Source organism: Dermacentor silvarum, chromosome 4, assembly GCF_013339745.2.
Source record: "Dermacentor silvarum isolate Dsil-2018 chromosome 4, BIME_Dsil_1.4, whole genome shotgun sequence".
NCBI classification, from domain to species: Eukaryota; Metazoa; Arthropoda; class Arachnida; order Ixodida; family Ixodidae; genus Dermacentor; species Dermacentor silvarum.
The window spans coordinates 112,001,064-112,017,657 of NC_051157.2; the positions used below are offsets into that span (position 1 = coordinate 112,001,064).

The following is a 16,594-nucleotide window of genomic DNA, read 5'->3' on the forward strand; positions in this document are numbered from 1 at the left end:
GCGCTTATTGGTCTGGTTTTGGACGTGTCCATTCTGAACGTCAAGACAGACGGCAATACAGATCTAGCTACCTTACAAAGATGACACAGTTGCTTCGGTTAACTGAGCGAAGGTTATCTAAACGTTCCAGCAGCAATCGATACATTGGCAAATGCCAGCGGTAGCGACGAAATATTCTAGTGAAAGCGTGCTTCCTTTAACATAATATTGCCGTAGCCACAGAGCTGGGTCCCGTGTTCGATAGTGTAAACAAGGTAGTTTAAGTAAAAACTGTACCAAAAGAGCTCCAACGGACGACCCAAGGCAATGGCACACACGTGTGATTCTTACGGAAGCGAGGGACTCTAAACGGAGCTCCATGGTACATATTTTTTTTTTCGAATGATTACATACGTGAATAACTCGGGGCCAACGAGCATCTGGAGTGTTGTGCTCATGTTATGTAGCCTTGTCCCGTTTTTCTGCTACTCTGTCTCCGCGAACTTACGCACCTACATTGTAAACAGTGCGTCTGTACAGCAGGGAACTATAGAGGGTTTGCATTGACGTCATCGGGGCCGCCATCTTGGGGTAATAGTGCGTCGCTGTGTAAACAAGAAACGTGACAGGACGATAGGCGCGTCTTGCGCCAAGCGACAAATTGACAACAGTGATAATCCGGAGAAGAACGGCCACCGTCAGAAAGTAGAACAATGTACACGTGATAATATGGTGCATTGACGTCATCATGGCCGTTAAGGTTGGGTACTGTACGGGGAGAAACTGCGTCCGTGACGATACAGGAAGATTATCTATAGAAGTACACACTAACAGTGCAAAAATGAGAGCTGATGCGTTAGAACTGATGCTTGTCAAACGATAAGCCGGGCCCAACAAATACGCCCTAATGACGCAGGACTCGAATGCCACGAACGCTCTTGTCCACTTCGTCCAATATTATAGCCTTTGAGCTGCCTTATGTGACCATGAAGTGCAGTGTTCGTCGAGCGTTCTAGAGCCACTTCTGAAATGGCAAGATCTACAGCTTGATCCTGTCGCCGGCCTTCTGTGGCAAGCTTGGTGCTCCAAAGCACCAAAGAGTGAGTCGCACTGTTTATTATTGCGATAGCAATTATATGGACACTCAAAGAGGCGCGCGTCCCTCGCGCCCTTTCACTCGCACATACAGCGTCCGGAGCGCGGCGACGATTTCATCGCCGTTGACGTCATACGGAACCTCACGGCGACGGCGACGGCGACGCCGACGGCAGAAATCTGCTTTGGAGTATCCATATAATTGCTATCGCAATAAAACGTTGCGAGGCGAGAAGGTGGTAAAGACTTCCGACGCTGCTCGACGAGTTTCCTGTTCTGATCTCGTCGAAAACCTCCGAGCCGCCCCCAGAGGCCCTGGCAACAGTCACCAACGCCGCGCGCGTTCGGTGCGGACGCGGGCAACACGGCGACGGCGTCGACAACAGTTCTGCGCGTTGCTGGTGCTGCTGCATGTCCAAGTTTATACAGTTGGTAAAACTAATATCCCTACTCCGAATAGCTCTCTACTAATTTGCTATCGAAATTGATGCTTCGCCTTTCGGGCGAAACTGCAACAAATTTTGTAACCACCACTGTGACTTCAAGGCCTCGGAAGCTCTACGGGGGCTACAGTGCCTGGCCCGACGATTCTATACGAAGTGGACCCTCGTCTAAAATACCGCTCGAATCAGTAAATTTCAAGAACTAGCAAGGCCTTGGTCCAGTGTGCACAAAACATTTCCTCTACAGCATAAAACATGTGTCATCACCGACTTGCTTCTGTGCCAGCAACGATCAGGAGGACGTTCGCCATATACTAAGATTGCCCCACCTGCAGTTCCTCCACTTCATACTGTTCATACTGAAGTGCGCCGCAACTAGTGCTAAAACCATCATGGCTTTCTCGGTTGCTGTATATGACCCCCCTATATAGAGTAAATTGCTGAGTACTTTTTTGTTATGTACCCGCCGTGGTGCTGCTGCTAAGCACGAGGTCACGGGCTGAAATACAGGCCGAGGCAGTCGCATCTTAGTGGAGGCGAAATGCAAAAATTCCTGTGTGCCATGCATTGGCTGTACGTTAAGGGGGTCAAAGTTAATCTGGTGTTCCCCACTACGGCGTGTCTCATAATCAGATCGTGGTTCTGGCACGTAAAACCCAAGAATGTTTTTAACAGCGAAACTGTTTAAGCCAGCTGTAAAACGTGCGCGTTTCACGAAAAGCCAGCCGAGCCCTAGCCATGGCAACCAGCGGCGCCTGCAGCTGCCTGCCACTGCGTTGCCTAGCAGCCACCTCGGGGAGCGTCGCGCGCTATGCTCGGGAGAGAGAAAGAAAAAAATGGGAGCGAGAGAGAGAAACAAATTGTTGCACCACCAACGAGGCAACGCACAGAGGTGCTGCCGACGCCAACCGCGCTTCTCAGTTTCCCCGCATTAGCGCCGAACGCTCGCGGTGTCCGTGACTGCAGCAGGCGCCTCTGGATGCGACTCGGCCGAGCTCCCACCAGCTGCGCGCTACTGCGCATACGCCGTCACGTCATCCCCGCGTTTCGTCTGCTGCGCGCCACCCGTACACTGTGCATAGCTTTCGCCCCACTTCCCCTACGTGTGCTCGGATTGCAAGTGCTTCGCGAGGCGTTCCCCGATGCCACGGACCACGAGGAAATGCTTATACACTTCGTACAACTTAGCATCCCTTGGCATTACTTCGTGTAACTTAACATCAGTTCGTATAGCCATGACCAGTTAGCAACCAATGAGCTCCGATGTGTCTTTAGCCTTGCGCCACTAATGCACGCTACCCCGATTTTTTAAACAACGAAGCTGTTCTAGCTAACCGAAAAAGTGACGCCTGATGTCGCAAAACCTCGCCGAGCTATGACGTCACTGCATTGCCTAGAAACCACCTCGCTGAGCGGCGTGTGCTTCGCCTCCTCTCCGTGCCGTGCATATGTTGCCTTGACATGGAAGGTTAAGGAGAGGGAAAGAGAGCATGCGCGCGGCGCGCGCAATGCTTGGGAAAGAGACAGAGAAAATGAGAACGAAATAGAGAGAGAAACAAATTGTAGCAGCACCAACGAGGCAACGCGCAGAGCTGCTGCCGACGCCGCCCACGTTGCCTAGCCACGCATGCGCCGAAGTCGTAGTGATGACGTCACCTCGCGTTGCCTAGTAATCGCCGGCGCAGGAGCGCGCTCGCTTCGCCCGACACAGACACGGCTCCTGCCTGCCTGCCTGCCTGACTGGCCGCGTTTGTGGCATGTCAGGAAAGCTGTCGCTCGTAGTCGCCGACGCGTCCAAGCGATAGCCACGTGAAATGCCGCGAAAGGGAAGGTACCTCCGAAAATCATCGCTCGAGAATACCTTCCCTACATGCGTAGTTAAGTTAAACCAAGTTAATACCTAGCAGGCAACCAAGCAGTAGCAGCCAGTAAGACTTGAGGATTGACACTTTCGTTGTGCCTAAGTTTTACACGACCGAGTGCAAACTTGCCCGCTTTTTTAACTTTTGTATTAACTTTTCTTTTTTTTTTACTTTCACCTCCTTTCTGCCTCTCTGTGCTTGCAGTGACTGGCATGTCACTACTGACTAAATGTGCTTGGGCCATTTTGTAACTTGAGCAAGCGTACCTTAATATCAATAACGCGCGCAGAAGTAACTGTGCAGCGTGTTACCTGACATAGAGGCGTTGTGTGCTCCAAGATCTGTACACATAGCGTGCTTCCGTCATGTTCAGGATGGTCGGTGTGACAATGTGAAGCTTGCATGATGTGGACCGGTGCGATCTTCAGCTGATGCGAATGATCTGGAAGATAAGAATGTAATATCGTGTAAGAGGACTAGCGACAGCCTAATAACAAGAAACTGAAGGTTCTTCACATAAAACTGCTACTGAAACGACTTGCGACATTAAGTTTAAACACATGAAGTACGTGCTCTTGTCTTCAATCGCCACTTATGGTGAAGTTTGACAAACTTGCCTCTGTGGCCGCTGCGGCGATCTCACGTGGCGCCATCTAGCATGCAGCACTTGCGGAATAATAGCTGTAGACTGATATTTTTGTACATATCTTCGCTTCTTATTCCGCCATTCTTGTTTTATACTGCCTTTTTTTTCTTTTGCTTGAAATATGACAAACAAGAGGCGTTGGACAACATAACCTGAAGAACAAGTGTGAACAAGCAGAATTGCAATTGAATGACTCGAACCACTGAGTGCGCCTGTTATTTTGTGCCCATGCTTATGGGGTTATAGATGACGCTATTTCTTTTTGGTTACTTAACGAAATATTGCAGCACCTTCTCACATCACGCCTCCACCACTTCTCTCTTTCTTGCCCTGAAACGTACACACGTAGCTCTTCCATAAGTTTAGATTCCACCTAAACTGACGTGTGCGCGACGTGCCAGAAGACTTTGCACCAGTGCAACGAGCAAGCTCAGTTTTTAAAGTTACTTAGTTGGTCGAATTTCTTGGCGCAATAGCGTATTTAGGGAACGCCGTCACAATAATTATCCAGGCCAAATATTATTTTGCAATGCAGGCCAATCAATTAAGCGAAAGCCGACGCTCTCTCCCTGGTTGGTGAGGGGGCCAACCTCTTCATCTCGGTGCCGGGCAACCTCACGAAAGGTCATGACGTCTGCACAACTGACACGTTCTACCACTGGTCACTAGAAAATTGGGGCCTAACTCACAAAGCTTTTCGTTATTAAGGGCCGTTTCCCGTTGGCCAGCCGCGTTCTCTAATTATATGTCCAAAATAACGATTCCCAAGCATCTGCATTTACAAAGTTTTAGCGTAAGGAGTTTTTCGTGCGTGAATATGACCCCTGTTCTTTTCTTGTTCTCTATTTTTTTTTGCTCGAAATAACAGTGGTCCCGTTACCGGCATATCAGCGGTTGCACTGAGCTTCAAATAATAAATGCAAGCGTATCTTGCATTCAACGACTGCAGCAGCCGCCATCGCTCAGACTCGGCAATTGCCTGCCTTGTTAGATGTATTAGAGCATTTTTTAACGGCGAACAGACCTATAGCAACTTGCACGACGCAGCGTATGAGCAAAATATCACGAATTCCAGTGCGACAAGACGATCTCACCTGCGACGGACGTGACCAGGCTCGCGATGGCGCAGTTCTTCGGCTCTGCTTCCTTTTCTGGCAGGCATATGGGCCTGGCACGATCAGAGACTTCAATGATGCGATTCAGGCGGACGAGGGCCACGCCCATTTGCTGAGACATGTTCACTCCATGGTTGAAGAGAATGCCGCTGACGGAGTAGTGCGGTGCGGAACCGGAACTGTGCGGTTGCAGGAACCGGAACGTCCAGGAGCCAGCATCACTGCGACGTGCAAAATTTGAAGTTAGACGAAGAAAGGCAGTTCCGCATTTCACCATCATATAGTGTTTGCAACGCTTTGCGTTTGTAGCGCCACCTCGTGTGCCGCCTATTTAGCGTGGCATTGGGGAAAAAAAGATAACGTGAATTTTCCTTTTTTTTTCTTTATTGTGCCCGTGCGGAATGTCCTTGTGGCTGCCCTTTCATTTGTATCTATTCGACGCCTGTTAGTAATATATACATTGTGTTCCTACGTGGAATGTCTCCGACTATATATTAAAAGGGGTTTCGGTACAAAATGACAATTTTTGCCGGCCAGGCTTCACAGTAGAAGCGGACATCAGAATATCCGCAATAATCGTTAATGTATGTATATATTAATTAACAAACTTTCTCTGACGAACTTCTAATTATTTAATTTATATGCGGAATGTTCCGTGAAATGATACTGGGCTGTTCTAGTTAACAGATTTCGTTACTCTTATTTACACCAACGCGGAAATCTATTAACTAACCTTTTCAGCAACCTCTACGGCTACGTACGAAAATATTTCATTAAGAGCAATAAAACCTACGGAACGCAGGTTCACCAACAAAACCGGCGATCATCAGCGCTTTCTACAAACTCCGCTCAAGGAGTATGTAGAAAGTTTGTAGAGTTTGAGCAACACCTATTGTCGAATAAAGTTGTACCTACCTACCTACAAACTCCGCGTGTTATCTCGGTGGTGTAGTGCCTATAGTATTTTACACAGACTGTGCTTATCAGTCGGCGTTTATCGACCGCACGGGGATGGTGAGCGAGGATTTACCTCTCATTCATGCAGGATGCAGAAGTCAGAAGCCAGCGATTTGAAATTAGGTGGGCAGCACAGTGTCTATCCTTCGAGGACAGGACACCAGTCGACGGCCAGTGTCCGGAATGACCAGCATCCGTTGAACCGGACTCGGAGGAATGGCCGGCAGAGGCCGCTAACGTCGCGTTCCAGTGCCCGCACTCTGAAACATTAAACATGGAGACGAATGAGTTTTCAGTTTGTCCGTGCTGCAGCGAAACCGCTTGGTATAGGATTTGGCGTTATGAGGCAACAACAAAAATAACGTTATTTAGCTGTTACACGCAATCACGATGTAGTTGTATAGTCAAGTCTCTCTTCCAGTAACTTGGCTGTACATAGTACGATAGAATCTTAGGGTGGGAGGGGGGGGTGGAGGGGTTATTTTGATAGTGGACATGTCCATTTCGTCTGCTGCTGACGTGCTGAATGGCTGGGGGCACCTGTCTCCTTCTGACGTGATCCCCAGCTGATGACAGTTTGGCTTAATGTTGCTATTGTTTAAAATGTGCGTTGGAGAGCTTATTCGAAAGCTTGAGGAAAAGCCACGTCATGTTCCTCAGCTCAATGTTCTGCCGCTCTAAAATAACTTAGTTTCCAAGCAGGTTCGGATTTTCTAAAAGCTCAGTATTATTTGTGCTGTCCGTGGATATTAGAACTGATGTCACTCTTTTTTACTGTGACAACAATTATATGGACACTCCAAACGCATTTCTGCAGTCGCCGTGATGTTCCGTATAAAGTCCATGGGCGATAACATCGTCGCCGCGCGCCGTATGCTGTATGCGCGAGCGAAAGCGTGTGAGGGTGAGCCGACGATGGCGGCTCAATCTCGCTCGCGCAAGGGAGGAAAGCGGGGAGGAAGCGCGCCGTTTTCTTTTGCGCGCAAGGCACCAGGCGGAAGGGAGGGAGGGGGGGGGGGGGGCGTTTTAATCTGACGGCTGCTGCGTATGGCGTGACCGCGCGAGGCAGCGCGGGCCTCATCTTGAAAGCAATCTGCGATGGAGATAAGAGTGCGCCGACTGCTGATAACTTCGTGTGCGCCGTGTTTTCACTGCTTAGTTCTCGTTGAAGCGAGAGGCAGCACGAAGGTCGATACGCTCGCGGCTCATGCTGCGCTTCCTCACTCCAGCGTTTTTGACAGCGAGTTTCTGCGGTCATCGAGAGATGTGTGCATGTTTGCTTGTGCACGCATGACACCATGCTTGTTAATTTAGTTAGTAAGCGAATGTTTACAAGTTAATACAGCCGAGAAAACTACTATCCTTACTTCGTGTGACACTCTACTAATTTGCTATCGCAATCGGTGCTTCGCCTTGCGGGCGAAACTGCGATTTCATTTATTAATGTTTTTTCTATCACTTTGCTGTTTTGAGCGCAATTATCAAGCCAAAGAGGTGTAGCCGGCGCCATGTGCATGCGCTAACATCCTCTTAAACACAGCTAACAATAATTCAAAGTTGTTTGGTACTTACGGTAATGATGGCACTTCATTGTAACCTTGGTATTGCACGTTTCATTGCTATGGGAAGATAAAAACACAGCCAGCGTAAACTACACGGCTAACGCAAATGCACTTTCATAATGAAGCAGCTAGCATGGCAAGCTCTTTACCTGAGTGTCAGTGACTGCAGTATGCTCGCTTGCTCATGTGACTTGTTGCTATTACGAAGGGACATCGTATACGGTGACTCGAGCGCAATAATACTGGTCTCCGAAGCTTTCCTGAAAAACAAAAAATAAAAGAGAAACAGAACATTTTGTGCATTATAACACCTTATCAAAAACATTGTAAGACAATATGACCTATAATAACTTCTTAACGACAATTTTAACGCATCCATCTGAGTTCTAAAATTGTGACATCAGTTATACGGGAATTATCATCAGATAAAAAAATAAATTATGTAAAAGCGACCAAAATTCGCGTAAAGTTGCGACTCCTTTTGTTAGTAGGGAACTTTCGCGACTTCAGGCTGGAGGTGAATTTCTTCAATTGGGTGATAACATAAGGAATTTAGTGTTATTCAAGTAAGATATGTGGCCACAGAATCACCTAGGCAATAAATTTACATAAATGCGTGATTCAGAAGCGTAAACTATTCACACCGAAGAGAACCAGAGCTCTTGGATCAAGGTACGTACTCGAAGCCCATTTCTCGACAAGCATTGTCACTGAGTGCATCGTCCCAGGTGTCCCCGCAGGCAGGCATCCAACCGGCTCCTTTTGTTCTCCCGTGAACAACCGCATCCTTGAGTTGGACTGCAGAAAATAAAAACCGAAAGAAAATATCATCCGCATTCTTTAACCAAACCACTCGTTGATTTTGCAGGTAACACGTACACTTATTTCTCTGCCGCCTCTTTTGTCAGCAAACTTTGAGAATCTATTTCTCGTAATTATTTTTTAAAGCTAAACTTTGTTGACATTCAATAGATTGCATGTCAGGCGGAAATAAGGGAGAGGTTCGTTTCTGTGACGAACGTAACTGCCCGTAGAGCTGCGCGCTTTATAGACAAGCGAATGGTTAGGGGGCCTTTTCGTTACAATATTTAGTTGAAACAAATGTCGCCAGTGTCGCATTCTTGATGAACTTGACACTATTTCGCTCGGTCAGGCTAGTGGTTACCACAGCGAACAAATCGTGTTGACAGATCTTCGCATATTTTTCACAGTGACGCTAGTTTAGTCAAGTAGTAGTTCGGCAGAGAGGGCGCTAAAGGAAAGGTTTGCTTACCGCAGTTAATTTCGTCACTGGCATCTTTGCAGTCGTAACTGCCGTCACAAACGCCGGACTGGTCAATGCACACATCATCGGAGTTGCAGCTGAATCCTAGGCAGGTCGAATCTGCGGCAAGAAAGAAAGAAAGAAAAGAAGAAGGGTAAGTAAATTGACATTCACATGGAAGATTTCGTCACCTCAAACAATCTGCAATTCAGCGATGAGACGAACTAATACGCAGTTTACTGTCGTGCAAGTTGCCGTGCATCCCTGTTCAAACGTTTCGAATGTAGTCTAGTAATTTCATACGTTGTCCTTACTACAGCTTCTGAAATGACGCAGAATTTGTGCAGGATCGGCAACAATTCTTGGGAATAATAACGAAAGGTCATGCATGGAACTGCATGAGGCAGCGTTTCATTACGGCAGTGTCATTATATATTTCCAACACGGGACAAACTTACTATGAGATGCGATCTGCAGTGTGTCGTTCTTTGCTACTGCCGGCGTCGCGACGATTGCAGCCTCGGTAGTGGTACTACGCGAATCTTCGCCAGTAAGATTTGCTGCGGCTGCCAGCGTTGACAAGCTTTCAGGCGCCACTGTCGTCGTGCCATTATCGTGCATCGTCACGGAGGCATGGCTATCGTGCCGCTGGCTTGTCACCGCCAGTATCGTGGTCGTTTCCGTGGTGGAACCGATCGTCGCGGCCGTCGAAGTCGTTCCATTCGTCCAGTTCCATTCCTTGAGCAGCGATCGAGCGTTGTCGTGCGTAGTGGCATGGACGACCTCGTCGGACATTCCTGTCGTCGTTTCTATCGCTGTCATAGTTCCTTCAACTGCAGTCCCGTTCTCCACCAAACCCGGTTCAGTTGTCATCATTTCTTCGGCGCTGTTACGCTCAATGAACGCTTGCAATTCGCCGACCACTGTCCGATTGGCGAGGAGCGCAGATCGGCCCCTGCTTTCTGTTCTCGTATCGTTCGCTGGCGCGGTGTGGTGCCGGTTTTCGTGGTCGTGATGGTGAGCATGCTGAACAAAGGACGCGGAGGCATCGCGGCTGGTCTCGCTCGATGGCGAGACGTCGCCCGAGTCGGCGTCCATGAGCCTCAGAGAGGCCATGCTCTCGTGAGGGTCAACTGTTGTGGTGGCGACGACGACCATCGGGCCGTCGGTAGCGTTCGCAGTCGTCGTCGTCATCGTCGTGGTCGTCGCGTGGGCACCCGCGTGGTCGACCTCTTGAAGCCTGGCTTCCACACCCGCGCCGCTGTGCGTCGTCGGAGTCTCCACGGTGGTCGTCGTCGTCGCCGTGACGTTACCTTCTCCTCCTTCCGAGTCGAGGATCGAGTCCTTCGTGTGGTTCACTTTGGGTATGATGCCCTCTAAGTCGAGGAACATGACGTCGTGGTCCGCGCTGGTCGACGCCGCCGTCGTAGTCGTTGCGCTGCCGTTCTCCCCATGCTCGCCGAGGATGTTCTCGTGAGAGTACAGCGCGGCTGACGTGGCGGACGCGTTGTGCTCGAGACCGGCCATCTTGCCGGCGGCGTGCGAGCGGACTGCCGCCGAGACGTTGCCGTCGTCAGCCATAGGGAACTCGAGCAGGGTGTACAGTTGCGGGTCGTGAGTGACGTTGTAGGAGAGCAGGCCGGTTACGTTGTGGATGAAGTCCCGCATCTCGTAGATGTTGGAGAACACGGACGGGTGCTTCTGGTAGGTGCCGCAGTGCCGCTGGTAGCTGAGCACGCCGGCCAGGCGCCAGATGTTGTTGGGCGAGAGGCACATCAAGGGAGCTCCGAGGTCCCCCTGGCCGAGAGAAAAAATAAAGTACAGGTTATGGAAGATGCGGCGCTGCTGGTTTGACAAAGGCGCGTCTGCAAGTTGCTCGTTTACGTATGCAACTTCCCGTTAACGTCAATTTCGTCTACGAATTAGTTGTTTTCTTCAGAAGCAGAGAACTTATTACAACCCTTTACTCGCGAAATGGTTCACCTCTTCAGGCCCAGTAGAGGAATCATGGCTGTTTAACTACAATGAAAATCAATAGAGAACGTTCGTATATACACAGCCACCTTGCACAATGCGAGTTACTGTCAAATCGTTGCAAACGTTTACGGTCAACACCGCGTAAGGAAGCATTCCTTGCATAATCCAAATTGAATAAGCGAATTGTGTCGAATCGGACATCGGGAACTTCTCAAAGTGGTATACTTACGTCGCACAGCTGACGCTTCATTTGGCGCCCGTCTCCACAGATCATTTTCTGGGTGACGTCGTTTTTATAGTGTTCCTCGTTGTTGCACGTGGTCAGCTCGTTTATGACGATTGGAAGGTGAATGATCGACGACGCCGTTGTGAATGGCACTGCAAGTGTTGGTGGGAGCAAGGAGAAGAAGAACAAGGCAGTTGAGTGGTAATGTCCAATGATAAGTGACAGCATATTATACGCATTGAATGCGACATTAAGCTTATTTGCTTTAGATAATGCCTTCTAGTCATACTAGTCATACTTCTAGTCAAGTCATACAGTCATCAAGCCAACTGTAAGAAAAAATTATACCAAAAGTGTAAGCCTGCTGAGTCAAAACTGTAGATATACCTAGGTAATTGATTGAGATCAGTGCATGCGCATATAAATCCACAGTTGCGGCTCGAGCACGAATCACTCCAGACTGAATTAGCCATCCTGAATTCTCTTATTCGCTTAGTGGAACAGCACTTCTTTCTGTTTAGGAGACAGATTAATTTATTACTCGTGCAGATTCTGCACTTTGTTTAGGTCACGATTCGAGCATGAGACATACATGTGATGTACTTCGCAAGCGTAAAACTAGTTCCGGCACTATGCGCGCCGCCGATAGCGATTCCGGCCTTCATTTGGGCCACATGACTTAAGAAAAGTGCGCTGGCAGAGTTGGTATACTGTATCATCGCTTATCTGGAGGAAGGCACTGAGGGCACGTGCACCGCCTTCTGTCGGAAGTGCATTTCCTAACCAAAAAGGCGAAAGCTTGCACTAGGCCGCGCAAAGCTCGACACAGCGAAGCTGGCCGATTGATTGCGTCTCTTGGTTGTAGCTAGGCTGAACTTGGCTATGTCGAGGTTTAAACTTGGTTATAGCTGGGCCTATATTCGTGCAGCTAGGTTGAACTTGGCAGTAGCTATAGTGCGGCCTTGGCTGCGCCTGGGTTCCAATGCCGACACCGCGTTGCCTCGCTTTGCAATGCCGACAATGCGTTCCAGCAGACCCGCTCCGTGAATGCCTCTCTCTCTCTCGAAATTACGGCCGCCACTGCGCGTTGCATAGCGCAGCTTGAAACACCGACACCACGTTCCAATGCCGACACCGCGTTCCAATGCTGACAACGCGTTCTAGCAGACCCGCTTAGTGAATGCGTGTCTCTCTCTCTCTCTCTCGCTCTCATTTTATTTATCTCTCTCCCGAGCATAGCGCGCAAAACCTCTTCACCTCGCAGAGCATTGGCCGTCCAGAGTGCCCGCGATCGGGGCCGTCAAGGTCGGCTTGGCGATCCCTACGTGGGACTAGCCGGGTGACACGGGGTCTCCCCTGCGTCTTCTCTGGACCTAAATAAGGTTATTTCACTCATTCACGAGAGCGTGCGAACGCGCCAGCTGTGGACGAAGACGACGACGCTCGAACGCAATCATATGGTTCGCATAAATGCACGTTCTGCAAGCGTGGCTGTATAACCTAGTGGTTACGACGCTCGCCTTGGTAGCGTGGATACGCTGGTTCGAATCCCACTTAGGCAAGAAAGTTATTTTCTTTCTTGGTTGTTTCTTGATACGCACCACAAATTACGGTAAACAGCTTCGCTGTTAATAAGCAAGGGAGACTTTGTGAGCAGTTTGGAGAGGGTTCGATTGCGACTTTTTGTATGTTTCTTTCCCACGTTTTTCATGTCTAGCAGTCAGTAGCATATCGGTCATCTGGCGAGGAGAGTTCACTTTCATGCCGTTTAAGCCGTTACTTTACGCATTGACTTGATTTGATTTATTTGATGATATTGGAAATGTTGGCCACTTCCATCGTCGTCTTTTCCACAAAGTTTCATTATTTAATGAATGCAGAGAAATTGCATGAAGATATGAACATAGGTATAAACGCAACAATGACGAGCACTTAGCGTCAGCTCGCTTCAGTCGATGAGCAACAATAGTGGTCGCTAGAAGACACGTGGTACGACGTCCGCGTAAGTGTTCAGTCAAAGAAAACAAGCAATTGAGCGAAACAATGGAGTATAAAAAGTAAGAACCAATCACAAATTGTCGCTCTTAGATGGCGTCATATTTTTTTTTAAGACGGAGTCGTTAGTGTAACGGCAGCTCTTACCTCGGGGCCTTCCGTCTCCCAGGCTGCCCACGAAGCAGGTGACGCCCGGTCGGGCCACGTCGTCGGGCAGGCAGACGGCCGAGGCCACGTGGTTGGCGAAGGACAGTGGTTCGGCGAGTCTCACTAGCGCCAGGTCGTAGTCGGGCAGCGTCCTGGAGCGGAACTGCGAGTAGTGCGGGTGCAGCACCACGCGGACGACGCTGTGGTGCTTGCGGCTGCTGGCAGGCCGCGCGAAGCCCGCCTGCACGTACAGCTGCGAAGCGTTCTGGGGAAGCTGCCTGCCGAGGGGGCAGAGGGAGAATGGGGAAATGGGGGGAAGGACATAAGGAGTTGACATACCGGTCTGTGATGCATAGATGATGAGTAGGGGACAACACGATGGATTAATATACATCATAACTCGCCAGTTTACCCATGCTTGAACTCAAGTGTTTATGTCGCTGACCATTGTTGTTTGTGGCCTCAACGTTCACGCGTGCTTGGCGCTCTTTGAGCGTAATCCTTCAGTGCGGGCTGCTAATGCATACACAACGGAGAAGCGCTGGGAAGGAAGATCTGACCAAGACTTTCTGAGGTGCTCTTTCTGGTCGTACCGTTCCCTCTTCTTTCTTTTTTGCCGTGTTTTTGAAGTGTCCAGGGCATCTTTTGTGACCATTTCTCTTTCTTTCTTATCTTTTTCATGAATGTTTGCCTACGTCCTCTGTTTGCGACGTAATGTGGGTGCTTTTTTCCGTTATAAGGTACGAGAAGGGAACTTAACATATGTAACATTACGGGAGATTGTTACAGAGGGCATCTTTACCAGGCATGCGCGTCAAAGAAATTTACAAGCTACGTGTATGGGAAAGTGACCAATTCTCAACTTTCGCTCGAATGCGTTAGTTTCGGCACCGTAAAAGTTTACCATTTTCTGAATGCAGTCGCTGTTCTATCCGCTCGAGATTAATAATGCACAATCTGATCGTCTGGGCCATGCCTGGTTGATTTGTATCGTATACGGCAAGATGGTAGAAGAGAGAGAGAAACAAGATGGGAAAGGCAGGGAGGTTAACCGGGAGGTAGATATCCAGTTTGCTACCCTACACTTAGGAAGGGGTAAGGGGAGACAGAAAGATCAATATAACTCACTGTAGACAGTAGGCGGTAGTCAAGACCCACAGCGGGCTGACGATCTCTCCGTGGCAGGCAGTTGCCGAGTCGTTTCCGTGCAGGAGAGCCAGGTAGGGCCAGACGTCGTTCTGCGTCTGCTGACCCGTTGCCTCGCGCTCAATGCGGAACAGCACCTCCGTCTGATTCTCACACTCTGCGAAAGGAATTGCCGCATTGTCATCACAATGATTATGTATTCTCCACACAAAAAAGCAAAATAATATATAACGAAGAAGAAAGAAAGAAAGAAAGAAGAAAGAAAGAAAGAAAGAAAGAAAGAAAGAAAGAAAGAAAGAAAGAAGAAAGAAAGATGCTCAGGCAGAAAATGTGGTAAGACGGGGCAGAACGCCCGCCTGTTCTCAAAAAGAAAGGAAGCGGAGGCGATAGAAGGAAAGCAGTTGAAGTGGGCTAAAAAAGTTCTATTCAGCAAATCTAATCAATCCGAAATAAGTCCAACCAATCCCTATACTGATAGGCGCAAACAAAGAAAAGGATACAATTCTGATAATTAGTCAGCGTAAAGGACGTGCATTCGAACAGCAAAAAAAAAAAAAAAAAAAAGACAGAAAAAAATTGACAGTCACTTTAGCCCACGTTAAAGAGGATGAAGTCGAAAGCCGGCGCGCTCCTAAGACATTCATTCAATTACTTTGACATTCTCATTCGAATGCGTTGTTACTTCCTATTACTTGTTATCTCTTTACTTGTTTTTCTCTTTACTTGTTCTCTTTTTCGGTCACCTAGATATCGCCACTGGTTCTGCGTGGTTAATGGCACGTTAGAACGGTCGTGGCTTTCTCTTTTTTTTCGTTCGTCTACTTTCTTGTAGAAGCACGAGGTCGCGGGATCGAATCCCGGCCACGGCGGCCGCATTTCTATGAGGGCGAAATGCGAAAACACCCGTGTACTTAGATTTAGGTGCACGTTACAGAACCCCAGGTGGCCGAAATTTCCGGAGTCCCCCACTACGGCGTGCCTCATAATCAGATCGTGGTTTTGGCACGTAAAACCCCATATTTTTTAAAACTTTTTTGCAGCGCAGGCAGAATGAGGGACACGGAAAAGCACAATAGACAAACACGCAGCGCTAACTTTCGACAACGGATTTATTTCCAGTTCTCGCAGACGTACTTATATTCCTCAAAACGTCATAATTAGACACGTGTACATTGCTCGGCAAGTATGAACAAAACCGGGAAAACCACACGCAGTCACTTTTGTGGCCACACTCATTATTTGGAAGGGCGTCCGTTCAACGTGAACAGAGGCAATCGAACTCTCTTATTGACAAAGAAATTGATGACTCGCGGGCGCATGCGTCACCAAATATGGCTAGGTTCGTAGCTTCCATAGTCATTTCGAACTTGCTTCTACTCATGATAACAGTTTCTTTAATGTTTCTGAGACGTCACCTGAGACGTCACTGGAAATTTGGTCGAATTTTGACCGAAATTGGTCGATATGCTGTTCCCGATAGAACGTGCGACCTCGTGATCAGTGGCGATACGGCACAGTCGCCGAGTCCTTGCGGTGGCCAATGAGTATTTTCGAAAGCAAGCAAAAAAAAAAAAAAAAAAGCGAGTGGGTCGGCACCTTGCGTATGCAACCTCACGGTAAGGGGGGTGAATCGTAGATAACTCTCGCTCGCCACTCACCGAAATAGTCGCACCTGACCCCGAGAGCCCCGTGATGGCACGACTCCGAGAAGGCGAGTCCCTTCGACCAGACGGTGTCGGGACCCTCGTAAGGGTCGCTCCATGAGCCCCACGAGGTGACGTTGGCTTCGACCTTCACCGTCCTTATCGAAAGTGCACCGCTGTGATGTCAAAGAGAGAGAGATAAAAAAAGAAAGAAAGAAAAACGAACGTTACAACATTACAAACTGCCACGAGTACAAAAATGCACAGCGGTGAATATTCGCAGAGCCTGCGATTCACTTACGTCCCTACGCAATCTTCCTGGAGTGAAAGCATTGAAGAGAAGAGGGGAGAAAAGGAAAACGTCATCTGACAGTGCTAGGAGAGGCGAGAAAAGCGCGTTGTGAAAAAACAATTCTGTTCTTCATGTTGACTATATTCAGCTTTCTGCTGGATGCATAGTCGCAAAAGTTTAAGTGTCGGATACGCAACTTACCGCGTCACCGTGAAATAGTCTGTTTTTACTGGCGTAGTAAGGAG

General features: G+C 48.7%; 1 protein-coding gene across 5 annotated transcripts in view; it reads right to left on the bottom strand.

Annotated features, from left to right (window-relative positions):
* The window catches only part of LOC119450503 (uncharacterized), a 228,589-nt gene that overhangs the window by 3,943 nt on the left and 208,052 nt on the right, over positions 1-16,594 (bottom strand). For all 5 annotated transcript variants that reach the window (XM_049665925.1, XM_037713981.2, XM_037713979.2 and 2 more), the window contains 12 exons: positions 16,073-16,233; positions 14,397-14,571; positions 13,269-13,546; positions 11,130-11,278; positions 9,382-10,720; positions 8,933-9,043; positions 8,340-8,457; positions 7,809-7,919; positions 7,670-7,716; positions 6,171-6,357; positions 5,120-5,361; positions 3,691-3,821 (listed from right to left, as the gene is read on the bottom strand). In XM_049665925.1, coding sequence (XP_049521882.1) covers positions 3,691-3,821; positions 5,120-5,361; positions 6,171-6,357; positions 7,670-7,716; positions 7,809-7,919; positions 8,340-8,457; positions 8,933-9,043; positions 9,382-10,720; positions 11,130-11,278; positions 13,269-13,546; positions 14,397-14,571; positions 16,073-16,233 — 3,049 coding nt within the window. The remainder of the gene's footprint in view (positions 1-3,690; positions 3,822-5,119; positions 5,362-6,170; positions 6,358-7,669; positions 7,717-7,808; positions 7,920-8,339; positions 8,458-8,932; positions 9,044-9,381; positions 10,721-11,129; positions 11,279-13,268; positions 13,547-14,396; positions 14,572-16,072; positions 16,234-16,594) is intronic.